The 17,451-nt window shown below is 35.6% G+C and overlaps 1 protein-coding gene across 1 annotated transcript in view; it reads right to left on the bottom strand.

Moving 5' to 3' along the window:
- The window catches only part of PLCZ1 (phospholipase C zeta 1), a 49,152-nt gene extending 32,100 nt beyond the window's left edge, over positions 1–17,052 (bottom strand). Inside the window, 3 exon segments of the mRNA XM_032391823.1 lie at positions 1,147–1,348; positions 5,419–5,650; positions 16,924–17,052. Coding sequence (XP_032247714.1) covers positions 1,147–1,348; positions 5,419–5,473 — 257 coding nt within the window. The 5' untranslated portion in view covers positions 5,474–5,650; positions 16,924–17,052.
- Between the last annotated feature and the right edge of the window lie 399 nt (positions 17,053–17,451).

Raw genomic sequence — 17,451 nt, forward strand, 5'->3', positions numbered from 1 at the left:
ACCCTGTCTACTTCCTCAAACTCATCTCCCTTCATTCTCCATTCATTTGTTTCCAGCCAAACTTGCTTTCTCTCATTTGAATATGCCTAAGCATTTATTATTTCTTCTACTTAGTGTGCCCTTCCTACCAAATATTTCTGAGGTTTCCTCTTTATCGTCACTCAGACCAAACTATGTGACCCCTTGAGAAGCCTTTCTTGACACTTTAACTAAAGTAACACCCTCCACCCCACCTTTACTTTCTCTCATGTTACCCTAGTTTACTTTCTCCATGTGACTAATCTGTCCTTGAAATTATCAATCTGTTTACCTGCTTATGATGTCTATTCTCATGAACACATGAGCTCTGAAAATCTTGTTCACCAGTGGATTCTCAGATGACTGCCTAAGCTGAAGCCTGGTATTGACAGTGTGATACATTGTAGAGTGCAAACTTAGAGGTGTGGCATAGATTGCTTAATCTATGTAAATCATTTGACATATAAATCTCTATATTTATCTATCTAATCTATAAATGCCAAAGTATATAATTTATCTATTTATGTGTTGCCTTTACTTGTAGCATGGTGTCTTGATGTCTGGGAAATAATTTTAACTATATTTTTTAAAAATCTAAGATGTTTTGGGGCGCCTGGATGGCTCAGCCGTTAAGCGTCTGCCTTCGGCTCAGGTCATGATCTCAGGGTCCTGGGATCGAGCCCCACATCGGGCTCCCTGCTCGGTGGGAAGCCTGCTTCTCCCTCTCCCACTCCCCCTGCTTGTGTTCCCTCTCTCGCTGTGTCTCTTTCTGTCAAATAAATAAATAAAATCTTTAAAAAATCTAAGATGTTTTGGTGAAATAAGATAAGAACATTCTTCTTCATATAGTTTCCTGTAGGAGGTATCCAAATTATTCAGGAAACCTCAGAGGGGCAATAATCAGGGAAAGAAGGTCAATAGGCAGAATTTGAAGGAAAGTGTATGATACTAAAATATAGAATAATTATATAGCCATCGAAGGTTGGCTCTCCAAGATATTCACAAATCAAAATTTCTTTTTCCTATGTTTTTGCACAACATCCATAGTCTTCTTTTACTGTGAATTACCACTTATTGAAACTTCCAAGTGCTGTAAAATGTAATGGATATAAAAATCAAAATAAATACCTTACATATCCCCAAAGGTCACTTGGTCCCAGTAACTGGTCAGATACCAAGTATGTATTATGTGAACTTGAAATAAAATAATCATTTAATGGATGATTCATATCTTGATAAACTTTTCCACAATCATTTTTAAGTATTTGACATTCAGGTGAACCCATGTATCTTATAAAACCTTCAAATGACATCTGGTGTGCTCTCTTAACTATAAAAAATAAATTAAAGGGATGCAGAAATATCATTAACTGTATAAAAATTACATCTCATTTTAAAATTTATTCTATAGTAGAGCATGTTTCTAAAATATTCATTTAGAATTAATATTGATACTATTTCTAATTTTTCTGTGGAAACAATTTTTTTCTAATGAATACCCCTAGTTCTTCTCTATCAACATTCAAGTAGAGAGTATATTATTTAATTCATCTCTGATTTTTTAACGTTTTAAAAATACGTATAAGAGGGGCGCCTGGGTGGCTCAGTCGTTGGGCATCTGCCTTCGGCTCAGGTCATGATCCCATGGTCCTGGGATCAAGCCTCGCATCGGGCTCCCTGCTTGGCAGGAAGCCTGCTTCTCCCTCTCCCACTCCCCCTGCTTGTGTTCCCTCTCTCACTGTGTCTCTCTCTGTCAAATAAATAAATAAAATCTTTAAAAAAATACATATAGGAAAATACACATATCATAGGTCAATGAATTTCCATAAGCTAAACATCTAGATAAGCAGCACCCACCTCAAAGAACAAAACATTGCAGCACCCCAGAAGCCTGCCTTCTGCTAACTTTTCAGTTTCTCCCTCCTAACTCAAGTGTATTCAGTGGTCTGGCTTCTAATCACCTAGATTAGTTTTCTCTGTTTTTTGTGCTTTATAGGAATGAATTCACACACTACGTATTTTTTTGTGGCTGATTTATTTTGCTCAACATTGTTTCTATGATTTATTCATAGCTGCATATAGTTAGACATTGTTTATTCCCATTGTTGAATAGTATTCCATTGTGTGAGTACACCACAATTATTTATCAATTCTATTCTTGAGGAGCAGTTAGATCATTTCCAGTTGGAGGCTCTTACAGAGAATGCTGCTATAAACAACCAGTACATGTCTTTTGGTGCAAATATGTATACATTTCTGTTGGGTACATGTTTATGAATGGAATTGCTGGATCATTTGCATATTAGCATCTTTAGTAAACTATCTCTGAACTTTTATACTATTGGCATAACATTACCAAAATTATGTATTTAAGCAAAACACTGACTCTGGAATCAGATAGTTTTAGTTAAATCTATTTACTTGTTACACATTAAGCATGTTAGTTAACTTCTCCCTATCTTTGGGATGATGGTAATCATAGCTCCTATCCTTATATATTAGTTACATAAATTAGCTCTATCAATGCTAGTTGTTATTATTATTTTGTTATTCATAATTCAGTTTGTCTCAAAATAACAGCTGGTGTGAATATTCACTTTAAACTAGAGAGTGATCCTTGACAAAGAATTTTATTTCTGGGAATTTATACTATAGAAATAGAGACTCAGACAAAGATTGATGTGCAAGAATGCTCGCTCACACTAGCGTTATTTATAAAAGCAAAATAAATGGGGGAGAAAACAAATTAAAGCTCAAAATATGATACAGTACTAAGCAGCAATTAAAGATAATGTATCAGAAAAAATATATAGTGACAAAAGTAAATGTTTATTACTTCATAAAAGTGAAAAAGCCAGCATTCAAAATGCTATTACAATTTTGGCTTAAAAAAATGAAAGCTAGAAAAGAATACATAAAATGTTTATAGGCAGGCAAACTCTCTGTTTGAAAGACATGACAATTTAGGAGTATGGGAGCATATGGGCAAATGCATCATATATTGTAATAGTAAAGATTTGCATGAATTTATTCTTTTTTCTGGAGCAGTGATTGCTTTATAGCCCTTTTGAACTACTGAATAATGAAGTTAATATCTTTGATAATGGAATAGAAAACAAACAAACTCATTTTGTGCCCTTAAAAGCTACAAGATTGAGATGAGAGTTAATCTCATGGATATTTAAAAACCTCTTTTGGTACACATCACGTACCAAAGTGGGATGAGATTGAGGAGCCAGCAGCATTTGGGACTATCCAATCATAATTCTAATTGGCCTTAATAAGTGATCAATAAGCATGTAAATGAAACACAAGGTCTTGGGTGTGTGTGAAAGTATCTGAGCAGGAGGGAGGCTCAAACGATGTAATGGATGAACAGTGTAGTATTATAGTTAAAATGCAAACACAGTTCCAAGACGTCACTGCCAACCATCTCATTATCCTTTTTTCTTTTCTGATTTACCCCTGCAGGTAACGGTGCCAAAGTAATTTTTTTTTTTTTTGAATACTCACTACTACATCAGTGCTACTCAAAGAGCTTATCTGTGGACTGGTTGTTTCCAGTCAGCAATTGCATAAAGAGCTTGAGCCAAAACATAAATCAATTCACTACTTCTTTAGAGAAAATTTTTGCTGTTAAAAAAAGAAGAAGTAGTCAGCTGAACTTATCAGGCATGCTTAGTGATGTAGTTGTTTTACATCCTGGTGCAAGCTCTTTATCTTGTTGCAAACCTGCAAAAATTTTAATAGTGATCACACCAAACTCTTACTAGTACTGCATTCAGTCTTACCACTACGACTCTCCAAAATCTTTTCATGACAGTGAGTCATGGGGCCCAAATCCTAATTATGACCTGCAAGACAAACATGATTTGATCCCTGCTTATCTCCCAAATTCATCTTGCCCTCATTCTCCAAGTTCCAGCCACACTGTTCTCTTATTTCTTGAATTCTCCAACTCATGTCCAATACTTTTCTTCCCTTGACCTCAGAAACTTCTCCCATTTTGACACATGACTAGTTCTTTCCCATCAATTCGGTGTCAGCTTAAAGGTCACATCCTCAGAATGGACCACCCTAAACACCCAACCAGAGCTAGTCTTCCTGGGTTGTTTACTCTCTATCACTCACAGTACAGAGCATTCTGTGGAATCATCCTTTTATATATTTATTCATTGTCAGTCTCCTTCACACCCCCATCATTAACATAAGACCTACTTTGCCTTATTCTTCATAAGGCGTATCCTCAGTCCCCAGAAGCAGACTTGGTTGCCACAAATAAATATTGGAATAAGTTATGAATATGTGACTCAATGAAGAAATGTTTGATTTTGTTAGAACCCATATTATCATAAACATTGGTACATAAACCAACTTTCAAAGGCAGAACTTGAACTTTCATACTTCCCTTGTTAAATAAATATTCTGAGCTATTTTATTAATTTGTGTAGGGCTAAACACTGCTTTAATGGTACTTTTACATAATTATGTGAATATTTTATTGTATTATGTCTTTATTTTCATTTAAAGATACGCATAAGTAGAAAAAATGTGAAATGTTTTGCCCATTAAAAAGGTGGGACAAAGATCAAAAATTATATGACACATGATTAGCTTAAATGGTCATTTAATTCAAACTAGAGGACTAAGGGTGCCTGGGTGGCTCAGTAGGCCTTCAGCTCAGGTCATGATCTCGGGTCCTGGGATTGAGCCCCTGTCAGGCTCCCCTGACAGTGAAGCAGTGAAGAGTCTGCTTCTCCCTCTCCCTCTACCCCTGCCTCCACTCATGCTCTCCCTCTCTCTCTCTCTTTCAAATAAATAAAATCTTTTAAAAAATAAAATAAACCAGATGACTATATTCAAAAATGAAGGTAAATTTTTTTTCATGTTTATGAAACTTTATAGACAATTATGTGTATAAACAATGAAGAAAGTAGTGATTTTGTAATATTTTACTTTTTTCCTAGAATAGTTTTCACTTAGCTATTTAATACTTCCATATATTTTCAGTAGTATAATGTATAAATGTAGAAGACTATTACTTGGTTTTTAACTTATTAATGAAAATGAAGACTCTTTCATCACAGCACACATAACAGAATCTCATCTTGCTTTCCATGCCTAAGCTGGTCTCTGAACACTTAAGAGATATACCAAAGCAGTTTAAAAAAAAAAAAAAAGGAAGCTGGACAATGAAGTAGGAAAGAATGTAATTGTTTTCACAGTGCAGTTTTCTAAAAAGTATATATACAGTCTATAAAATATAGAAATAAAATTGCCAATATTTTACGTTATCCAGAAGAAATCTGACCCATCCCAAAATTTTAACTTGATAACTGTAATTCATAAAAAAATACTGTGCATTTAGATATTTGAGAAAACTTTGAAATGTAAGCATACCTTCTTCAATAGGCTCATATTTTTGAATGATCTCAAAAGCAATATTTGTGGTCATGTCAAGTGCATACTGTTCTTGTATCAAAAATTGAAGCAGGTTTTTTTCAAAAAGAAATCTCTGGTTTCCAGAATATGTGTTGAAAATCTCAATAATTTCTTCTCTGTGTGCAATAATTCGATAAATTGATCTAAATTCTTCTATGGTGATTCTTCCTTGCTTCAGCCTGTCATTATCCTACTAAAAAAAAATGACTGGTGGGCTCACATTGTGAATATAAAAAATACACAAAATAAATAGTTTAGAGTATTTGTGTAATATATATAACAACTAATACTTGAAAGAAGATGAATCTTACATTGGATTCTTATCTCAAATAAAATATATAAAACTGCATGAAATGATGCTGAAGTTGGAAAAAGGTAAGTGGAAAATACCACTTAAAACCCAGTGGCCATAGTGGGAATGGAAAAATGTGTGGGAGTTGATGAGGATTCTAAGTTGTCTTTCAATTATACGTTTCATTTTTCTCTTCCACTCTCCTTCAGTACCTTCTTACAGCCATGTGAGATGGTTTGTAATCCCATGCCACTGATACACATAAACATCAGAGTAAATCTGAGACATTCAAGGTCACTGTAAACTTCAGAAGTTGCAGGGGTGGTAATAGTACTACAGTAACCACAGTAGCTACGGAGCATCTTGAGGAAGTGAAATGTACATTATCATTGAAGGATTGGGGGCAGCGACAAACAAGGTGGGTTCTGATAAGAAAGAGTGGATTCACTTGGCTTTTCTGGAAAATTCATGTTTGAACTTTATGAGATGGAAACAAGAAAGTGGGCTGTGTCCAGTTATTAAAAGCATCAGAAATAGTGTGAGGTTCTGAGTAGGAAAATGACTAGCAGAAGTAAAAGTGTAGAATGACCAGTTGGGCATGACCAATTGGAAGTGATAGAGAACTGCAGGATGGAACATAAATTAAACTCTCTGAGCTTCATATTCTTCATCTGAAAAATGGGATTTTTCACTACCTATGTCATCAAGTTGCTGTGAGGACTGCAAATATACAATAAATGGTTGTTCTAGATATCAATGTATTGCTATGTCTTATCAAGTTCTGCTTCTCTTACATCATCCAGCCTAGTGTCTCATCTTTTGCACTTTTGCTCATAAAATGAACCCCTACGGTACAACAGCAAAAGTTCAGTGGTAGACCAGACAGTTTGATATGAGGGATCCAAGAAGCAGTCTGAGCTGGGAATTGAATATGAAGAGTATCAGGTTAGTTCACAAAGGAATGTGAATCCATGTGTATGGAGCAACATGAGGAAGCAGGGACTGGGATGAAGCCCCAAATGGGAATGAGATGAAGATAAGTTTGGGAGAAAAGCTGGGATCTGTTCTTGGCAAATTGGGCCCAGAGCTCATTCAACAATAATAGCACCTTAAAATTATATAATCTTAAAGTAATTCATATTATCAATTATCTTAGTAGACTAACAAGATTCAACTTACTATTTTTAAATTCTGGATTAAAGTCAATGTCATAGAATTAAATTTATTTTATTTTAGCCCCATCCCACTCATAATTTGTTATAAGATCTTTAACAAGCCCATAAAAATCAAGTGTGCCTGTAATTCCTGCAAATTTGGTTATATAAAATTGTATAAATTAAAAATTACAGTCCTATTAAGTAGCAGTATAAAATAAAATACATTATCCACTAAGTGATGAAAGTTTTATTACTTTCAAGCAAGGTTTAAACTTGGCCATCTGACTTGTTCTGTTTTGTTTTTCCCAAAAGATCAAAGCTGTCATCTGATACTAGAAAGAATTAGAGATGTAAAGTTCAAACAAAATTCCACAAATCCAAATAACTGCTATTTGATCCAACCCAAAGGAGTTAACAGTCAAACACTAATTAAATTACCAAAAAATAAAAACCACACAGAATAGATGAAAATTGTATTACTGAAGATGGGAAATTTTAATTTTAGTAGAAAGAGAGAAGGAAAAGGAAAGCAAGGGAAGTCAGTAATGATGGAGCCTGGATAACAAAACCAGCAGCCGGGGAAGCAGGAAAAAGGAAAGCGATAAGCAAGAAGGATTCAAATCTGAGGACTGACACACATCATAGCATCAAAACTGATAGATTACCAATGTATAAATTTAATATCTCCCCTGTAGGAGGAAACTGGGGCTCAGAAATCTTAGGTCAATTGTCCCCAGTCCCACAGGCATGGTAGACCAGGATTTGAACTAACTCCAAAACCACACAGAGGAACAGCAGGAAGAAAGACATGTCAATACACCATCATGCATATCGAGAGTATATAAGTAGAAATAAATTGTGTAAAATACAAATCTGATCCTTTCAACCACCTGTTAAATAGCTCAGTATTTCTTTTTTGTCTTCAAGACAAAACCCAAACTGTATCGTGTTGGCATCCAAGGTCCTTTAAGATGTCATTGATGGTGTCTGCTCTAATCCTTTTCTTTCTTGCACCTCACACTTTTGGTGCTCTGAATTAGTTACAGTACAAATACCAAACTATCTTGCTATTGTATAGGCTGTTTCTTTTGTCTGGAATACCCTTCTTTCACTTCCTAACCTACTAATTTTTACTAATTCTTGGAAAAGTATCCTCTTCTAGAAGTCTTCCCAAATGTTCCTCTCTGTCTCCCCCAGGCCACATCAGATAGCCCACCTCTGGTTTTTTTTTATAAGACTGAATCTTCTTCTATCATAGAATTTATTACACTGGAATGAAAGCCTTTTTTTTTCTAAATCCCTTCTAGAATCGCCTTGGACAGGAAGTTTGCCATTTGCTTCTTGTACTCTTAGTACTTAAAAGAATAAAAGAATGCCTGACTGAAGGTATTAAGAACATGATCTAACACCTAACCAGTTTTACGATTCTGGTGAAATACGTGCATTTAACTGGATAAAGAGTTAACATATCCCTAAACCTAGGAAGAATAGGAAAAGATATTTTTAAATACATATTACCAAAAATATGCAAAATCTTGGGCCCCACTTCAGGGAATACTACAGCTTTTAGAAATGTTACATATTAATAATTTATAAATACAGCATAAAATAAGAGTAATGAAGCCATTTTTCTCTTGTTTAAAAAAAATTCATTAAGTGTTAGTCTCTACAAGGCATTACAAAAGGAACTTTATCAAACAACCCATTCAATGTTTATGTATAATTTAAAAGTATATGTCTTACCTTAAGACCATGAACACCATGAAGGTAGATATTTTATTCTTTTTATTCCCAATGCCTAGTACTGGACCTAGCCTAGCATAGGACATTAGTGACTGTATGTTTGAATGAATGGTTGAAAACATGAAGATAAAAGAACATATTAAAATGATTCTATTGATATTCTGATCATATGCTTTCAGAAAACAAAATTAAAGCTTTTCATGTTACCATTTTCCCTTGCTCAGGTTGCTAGTAAAAAGATGAAGTGTCACTTAAAATAATGACCTCACAAGAAATTTGATCTATCGAAACACAGAATTCCCTTTTAAATTAAGATGAGGTGTTTCAATTTGTCTCCAAAATTACACTAAAAACAGAGTATTCAAAATATATCACAGGAAATGATATGATTTGCCACCTTTTTCCCCAAACTCTGACATACTAATTTAAACTGCTTAACAACTCTGTCTTCTGTCTTCCCTTTCTTCCTAACTAAATATATGAATCAGAAATGAAATAGAGTAGTAAGGATGTAAAGGCAACACCTTATCAGTGCCCCCTGGGAGCTCATATTCTAGAAAAGGAAAGCTGACATGAAAGTGTTAAAATGGACACTTTATACACAACAGAAAAAGAAAGTTGGGCAATTCCTCTTGGAGACAAAAGGTCTTTATAGAAGAGGTGATCCTGGAGCTGAACTTTCATTGAGAAAGAAGATGGTTGCCCGAAAGTGAAGAGGAAAAGGGTTATTCTAATTGTTGGGATCAGAGCAAATAAAACACATGACAGTACAAAACAGGAATGTGATTAGAGAGGATGTTAGTGAAGCTGCAGTGAGAGATAAAGGTGAAGTCAAAATTGCATCCTAGAGGCCCCTTGGATGCCACACTGAGGCTCTCAGACTTCATTCTCAACCAGTGACTGACTGATGAGCTTTAATGAGGGAAATCATGTAGATTTTGTTTTAGAAAGATCATTCTGACAGCTACATACAAGGTAGGATTAAAAGCAAGGAACCAGTTTATAGGGCTATTCTAACTTTAATGGACATATAAGTCACTGAGGGACTTGTTACAATGCAGAGTCAGCTTCAATATGTCTGATTCTGTGTTTCTAACAAGTTCCCAGGGGATGCAAGAGATGCTAGTCTGAGGAGCACACTTTGAGTAGCAAGCAGCTGGAGACCAACTGACTTTGTGTAGGAATAAAATAGCCCTTAAAAGATTTGAAAATTTGATGTAGAGGTAAGGTAAGAGAAAAAGTCTGGGACTCTCTCAGGTTTCTGGCTTGGATAACTGAGAGAATAGTGCTGCCATCTTCAAGAAAGAGGAAGACAGTTTTGAAAGGAAAGATGGTTTATCTTAAATATAATAAACGTGAAGTATCTTCACCCAAACCAAGAGAGCCAGGAGACAATTAGTTGGGATGGGAAGTGAGGATTGGTGTATTATAGGAGAAAACACAAGGATTTTGCAGGCAGACAGACCCAGACATGAGTTTCCACAGTAATATGACATAAACAAATTAAATCAACATTCTTATCCTCTATATCTCTATGTGTAAAAAGAGACTAATAACAATGTCCTTGGATGTACATTGAAATAATGTATGCAAAAACCTAATACAAGGCCTAGAATATGGCAGGTGATGAACAAATAGTAGCATGTACATAGCTTTGTTGTTCAAGATAGAAAACTTGTGCTTTGTTCCCATTAAAGTGGTAATGAAAGTCATTGAAAGGCAATAAGGTGGTGACCCAGGAACCTCCAGAACCCACCTCCTCCCGTGGACATACCAAATCTACAACTACATATGTGACAATTCCCTCTGCAAGAAATCCAAAAACTATTTGAGTGAACTAACTTGCCTTCATATTGGACAAAGGAGAAAAAATTCTGCATCAAAATAGGCAGGAGAGGCTGAGACACAATCTGTCCACAAACCTCACCCCCAACATGGTGACATATAATTGGGAGAGAACCCACAACTCTCTGCTTCTCCCTGAGGAGTGAGGGGTTTGGACCCAACTTCTAGTGCCCCAACTTTTAAGACTTCCACCTGAGAGATAGGCTCCCAAAACACCTAGCTCCTAAAGCCAACTGGGGTTTGTGTCCACAAGATCCACAAAGCTATAGTAAACCATTCTTAACAGTCCACAAGGACTCATGATGGCTAGCCCCCTGGGGCTCAGCACAGAGGCAGCAGACTAACACAGAGTTTTTTTTTCCCTGAAAGAGGCCTATTTGGTTATCTTAAAAGCTACAGCCTGAGAGTCATGCTTCTGATCCAACACAGGTGGAGAGGCAGACTACAGTCTTCCCTAGAGACCAGGGAGGCCAGAGGTACCATCTTCGTGTTTCTGTCTCCCTCCAGATCACGAGTATCTCCCTGAACAAGCACGTGCACACATCTGGCACCCCAGCTTTTGCAGCTGCCCCTCAAAGGATGACAGCCTGGATCTGACAGCCAGTAGGGTTCATGCTCACAGGTTCAGCAGAACTGTGGCAAGCAAAGCAAAAACCCTTGGCTAGTTGTCCCACTGGAGCTTGGTGCGGAGGGAGTTATAGAGACACTCATTTCCAGTCTTTCCCTGAAAAAGGTTTATTTGTATACTTTAAAAGCTGCTACCTGGGGGATCGGGCTTCTAATCAGCCCACATCTAGGTGCTGACTGGGATCCTCCCCTTTGGAACACTGAGAGGTCTTGGCATTCCCTCAATGACAGGGAGACGCTAAGGATAAAGTAGGCTGCTTGGACAAAGTCTGAGAAACAAACAAAAGCTAAGGCTGAGCTGAACAGTAAGTTTCATCTTCTGAATGAGGCCACTCCTTCCAGACTGGTAGAGGTGGCTGTTCTATCTAATGCACAAAAGCCAAGACAGAGAGTAAAAAAAAATGAAGAAACAGAGGAATACGTTCCAAACAAAAGAACAAAATAAATAGAAACAGACCTAAATGAAACAGAGATAAGAGATTTACCAGATAAAGAATTCAAATAATGGTTATAAACAATATGAAAATTACTCAAAAAATTAAAAATAGAACTAACTACCATATCATACAACAATTCCACTTCCTGATATTTATTCAAAGGAAACAAAATCACTATTTTGAAAAGATCTCTGTACCTCCATGTTTATTACAGCATTATTTACAATAGCCAAGAGATGGAAGCCACCTAAGTGTCTATCAACAGATGAATAAAGAAAATATGAATAAGATATTACTCTGCCATAGAAAAGAAGGAAATTCTATAATTTGTGACTTCATGGATAAACCTTGAGGCCATTATGTCAAATGAAATAAGTCAGAGAAAGACCAATACTAAATGATCTCACTTATAAGTGGAATCTAAAAAAACTGAACTCATAGAAACAGAGAACAGACTGATGATTACCAGAGGCAGGGCTGATGGGGTGGAAGAAATGGGTGAAGGTGGTCAAAAGGTACAAACTTCCAATTATAAGATAAACAAGTACTAGGGATGAAATGTACATGATGACTGTAGCTAACACTGATACAGCGTATATAATAATAAGTTCTGGGGATGTAACACACAGTTTGGTAACTAAATTAGCAATACCGTATTGTATATTTGAAAGTTGCTACAAGAGTCATCTTAAAAGTTCTAATCACAGAAAAAGAAATTTGTACCTATGTGAGCTGATGGATATTTACTAAATTTATTGTGGTAATCATTTTTCAATATACACATATGTCAAATCATCATGTTGTACACCTGAAACTAATACAATGTTGGATGTCAATTATATCTCAATAAAACTGGAGAAAAAAGAAAAGTTAATAAAATTGTTCAGAATAGTATATAAAGTAAAAATAAATAAAATTAAGAACTCTAAGAGAAGAGCAAAAGAAAAAATGATGGCAGGACAGATGAAAAAGGAATGATCAGAAATTTTAAAAGAAAACTAGGAGAGAGTGATGTCATAGAAGTCAGAATGGGGAGTAGTTTAAGAAAAGAGGGATAAATAAAATGCACAGAGAGCCTAACCACTGTATTTACCATTTTAAAAAATTGAGGTTTTCAAGGTAGATGTAAAGGCAAAATTTATTGCAATGAAGCATCGAAGAAGTGGAGAAAGAAATGTAAAGGATTCTTTCAGTTTATCTGCTAAAAGAGAGGATGTAATGTTTAGAAAAGGATATGGAGCTATTTGTTTTTGAGATAAAAAATAAGCTTAGACTGTGGAGGACCAACTAAGGTAGGAAATCATAAACCAAACAAAAATATAAGTGGCTGAGTTGACCCAAGTTTCACATTTGTAAGGCAGAGGCAGCAGAGATATACGTTCCCTCCTCTCTCTACCTTTTAACTCTCAAACCACTCTACATTGCTGCCAGATTTATCCTAAAATTTTCACAATTTCCCTACTCAAAAATTTTCAGTGGCTACCCATTGCCTATAACAGTAAATCCAAATTCCATAGCCTACCACTCAGGATTTTTGTCATCTGGCCATGCCTAGCATTTGCAGCCATTTCTCACCACTCCCTTCATGCATCCTACATGCAAGTCATGCTTCATTACCTTTTACTCCCCAAGCACTTCTCACACTGTACTCTACACATACTGCTTATTATTCTTCAAGGGCCGACAAGAATGCTTCCTCTACAGTGGCATCTTTTATAGAAGCCCACGTTTGAGTCTCTGTCTCCTCAGATTCCCTGTATGTATTACCTATGAAATTTATTATAATCTACATATAAAATAGTAATTTCTGCATTTCTTTTCCTTCTAATGAGAGAAAGAGAGCACTTTATTAATTTTTTACAATCCACAGTTTCTAACAGAGTGCCATGCACATACTATAGATTTAATAATGGCTGTTAACTGCTTAGAGAATTTGAAAACTTAAGGTAAGCCCAATAATAACATGAATTCTTAAAATTAAGAAAGATGCTATTTCATACTCAACCAACAATCAAGAAGGTAGTCTCAGGCTAGCAATGTGTATTGAAATGATACATGGCGGCCATCAAAAGGAATGAGATCTTGCCATTTGCAACGACGTGGATGGAACTGGAGGGTATTATGCTGAGCGAAATAAGTCAAACAGAGAAAGACATGTATCATATGACCTCACTGATATAAGGAATTCTTAATCTCAAGAAACAAACTGAGGGTTGCTGGAGTGGGGGGTGGGGTGGGAGGGATGGGATGACTGGGTGATAGACACTGGGGAGGGTATGTGCTCTGGTAAGCGCTGTGAATTGTGCAAGACTGTTGAATCTCAGATCTGTACCTCTGAAACAAATAATGCAATATATGTTAAGAAAAAAAAAAAAGAAGAAGAATGTAGCAGGAGGGGAGGAATGAAGGGGGGGAAATCGGAGGGGTAGACGAACCATGAGAGACGATGGACTCTGAAAAACAAACTGAGGGTTGTAGAGGGGAGGGGGGTGGGAGGATGGGTTAGCCTGGTGATGGGTATTGAGGAGGGCACGTTCTGCATGGAGCACTGGGTGTTATGCACAAACAATGAATCATGGAACACTACCTCTAAAACTAATGATGTAATGTATGGGGATTAACATAACAATAAAATTTAAATAAATAAATAAATAAAAGAAATGACACATGGTATTTCCTATAAAATATCTTGCACACTACAAATTAAAGACAATGATTAAAGTAATAAAGATTTTTTAATAAAGGGATTAAAAAATCTTAGGGAATTGCTCTTCAAGTCATGACTCAATAATTAATTTTGTAAAATGAAATTTAGAATATTTTTCCAAGGTCATAAACGTACATCTTCTTTACTTAAATTTCATGGTAAATATTTACCCAATAAGGAAATAAAGTCACATCATAATTTATGCCAGCTTCTTAAGAAATCAATAAACATAAGGCAATTTTCTATATTTTTTGAACAATTATGATTGTTATAGCTTCAACTAATATTTGTTGAGTGTTTACTCTTTGCCAAGCCTACTATTAGACACATTCACAAATAATATTTAATATTCAGCACAATCCTGCAAGATAACTATATCAGTATCCCCATTCTGCAGATTACGATGTTTGCTCAGAGCAACTTCCGGGTTGCCAAGTACTACACAGTTAAGATCTAGTGGAGTAAAGAGTCTCCATGCCCATTGAGCTTGCCAATAACAATAGCCCTGAAACTCTAGAAGATTTTGGTCATCAAAATAAGATTCATCATGATTCATTTTATTTACTCTGGCTACAAGCTGTACCCATGAAGTGTAGAAAGACAGACAACAAAAGTTGAAACAAAACAGTCCAATGTTTAAGAAGCCTAATTTTTAACTATCCAGAAAATTTAGTAGGCCAAAACACCTTCCCTAGCATTCTATTTAATTAACATTTTAATGCATATATGGCAATTTAGCCTAAGACAGCAAAGTATTATTTATTAAAGGGCCTAGGGGAATTATTTTAATAGATAAAAATTGCTTATCCGGATCATCAGCCCTGTTTATATAAAATTTATGCTTTAAATTATTTGAGGTCATTTGAAAGGGGCTTTGAAGAATTCTAAACAACCTCTGCCCCTCTAATTTTTACAATTCACATTGTTTTCATAGCCACTCCAAAAAGGTTTTGCTAAACAAAATAGACCTTCATTCCTGCCATGTCCAAATAATCATCAGTTTCAATTAATGAGCTATTGCCTTACTTGTTATAACTGCTGCACATTCGACATAATACTTTTAAATATGGCATGCATTTTACTCAAGTGCATTTCAGACACATATCTTTATTTTGCAGATAATTCAAAGCAACCTGATAATCACTGAATAAGATTTATCATATTTCACATTTGATAGAGATTTAATACATTACCTCTACATTGTATTACATGTGAATTTTATTAAACTAGAAAGTACATAATTGTTTCTCCCTTTGAGTGACACTACTGGGGGAAAATTCTACATGTAAAGATCTTTCACAAAAACTTACGTTCTTCAGGTATGGTATTAGACATGAGTTGATTAAAATTCTGATAGCTTATGGCAGCATATACTGCTTGCATTCATAAATACAACCTGAAACTCGTCTTTTACTGCAATCTCTTAAGAAGTACAGCTTTTTTTTTAACCTCCTCTTTGTGATTTATAAACACGGGGGCTAAATCTTATTGAGAGAAGTACTTGATGGGGGGCTGCTCTCCATGGTCTCCCATGTCTCTGCAAGTTTCTGAGCAGAGGCACCAACACTTTCTTCAGAACTAGCTGTTGAAAGATGTTTGCATAATGAGAGATAGTATCTCCTTCCATAGGAAAGAGCAGGTTTACTGTGCATGATAATAATGATAATGACACCTTCCTGGGCAAAGATCAGGCAGGCTTACTGCCCATGATAAAAGATTGGGTTTCCTTAAGCTTGAGGTCCTTCTCTGGTAACTCAATCCGCTGCATGTGCATGTGTCAACTGGCCCTCTTCACATCACGCTTTAGGAACTGAGGCTGGGAGAAATGGCACCAAAATGCTGATGCTCTTTCAGTTGCTATTTTTGTGAGTAACAAGTTATTTTTCCTGAACCAGAAACATGCCTCTGCCATCATCCATGAAATTCTATCGGGCTAATTGGTTAGCTTGCAAGTAGGTAACACAAGCTTCGCAGTTTGCAATAATGGTAACATTTCAACATAGGTTGTTATCTGGGTAGTCTCTTTCAAAAAACACTATCAGCTTCAGGATTTCTATCTTCCTAACTATCTAGATCTAGTATTCTTGCCTGATTCGCCAAGAAATTTGCCATCTTCCTAAGGCAAACTCAGCTGAATGCTTGACTTCTTCTCTTGTACTTAACGATCTTTCCCTCTGTCCTCTAGTGAAAGAATTGAGTCAGGTTCCCTCCCTAGTGGTTCTTCTTCAAACAAAAAGAATTTTGGGCATGATTTTCTACTTTGATGTGAGTAAAATGCCATTTTTCTCAATATTACTTGTTCCTTCTATAAATTATTAAGATCCAATCCATTTACCATTTCATCATTTATATGATTTTGATCTAATCATATGAGCAATCCTAATCTTATGTGAACATTCCTATATTCAGCTTATAGTGCTAAATTAATAATCTGGTATTATTTCAAATTTTATTAATAACTCATTTTACCGCCTACCTAAATTCTCTCCTTCTTGATTATAAACATATTTAGCATAATTAATTGCTTTAATTCTTAAGAGACTGATTTTTCATATGTATTTTCTGCAGAAAGCATCCAAGTAGCTATTGACATTTCCCAATATTGAATCAAGCCCTTCCTAGGATGGGGTAGACAAGGAGCGGATATCATCTCACCTTGAAAACAGATTTCACATGAATATAATTGCACGGAATATCTAATTTTTCAAGTAATCTGTAAGTTTTTTCTACGTTAATTTTTCCACCTTTAAATTCATCCCGAATCTTTGACAAAAACCATGTATGAAGCACAAAAAAAGAAGTTAAGGAAATTCTCACAGAAAATCATTAAGTACTTAAAATGCCTAAAGAAGTATTTTACTTCTATTCAGTTTAATGTTTTTATTTTTATTTTTAAGGGATAGTCTATTTTGTGCTCAAGTGACAAGATAATTCTATGATAAATATTTAAAACAAAACTAGGTAGGTACTATTCTGTAGTAAAGGTATGAAAGGGCATATATAACACAATAAAAAGTACAGGTAAAGAATAAAAATAAACATTTGAGAAATCAAGTTATTATTGGGGAAATATAGTCTGTTTCTTGAAGACATGGACTTGGGGGACAGCTGGGCTTCAAGATCTCCCTGTCACTTGACCTGTTGCTCAGCTTCACTTCCCTTGTCTGAAAAGTGAGCAAATTA

Source organism: Phoca vitulina, unplaced genomic scaffold (assembly GCF_004348235.1).
Source record: "Phoca vitulina isolate PV1807 unplaced genomic scaffold, GSC_HSeal_1.0 scaffold64, whole genome shotgun sequence".
Lineage (NCBI taxonomy): Eukaryota > Metazoa > Chordata > Mammalia > Carnivora > Phocidae > Phoca > Phoca vitulina.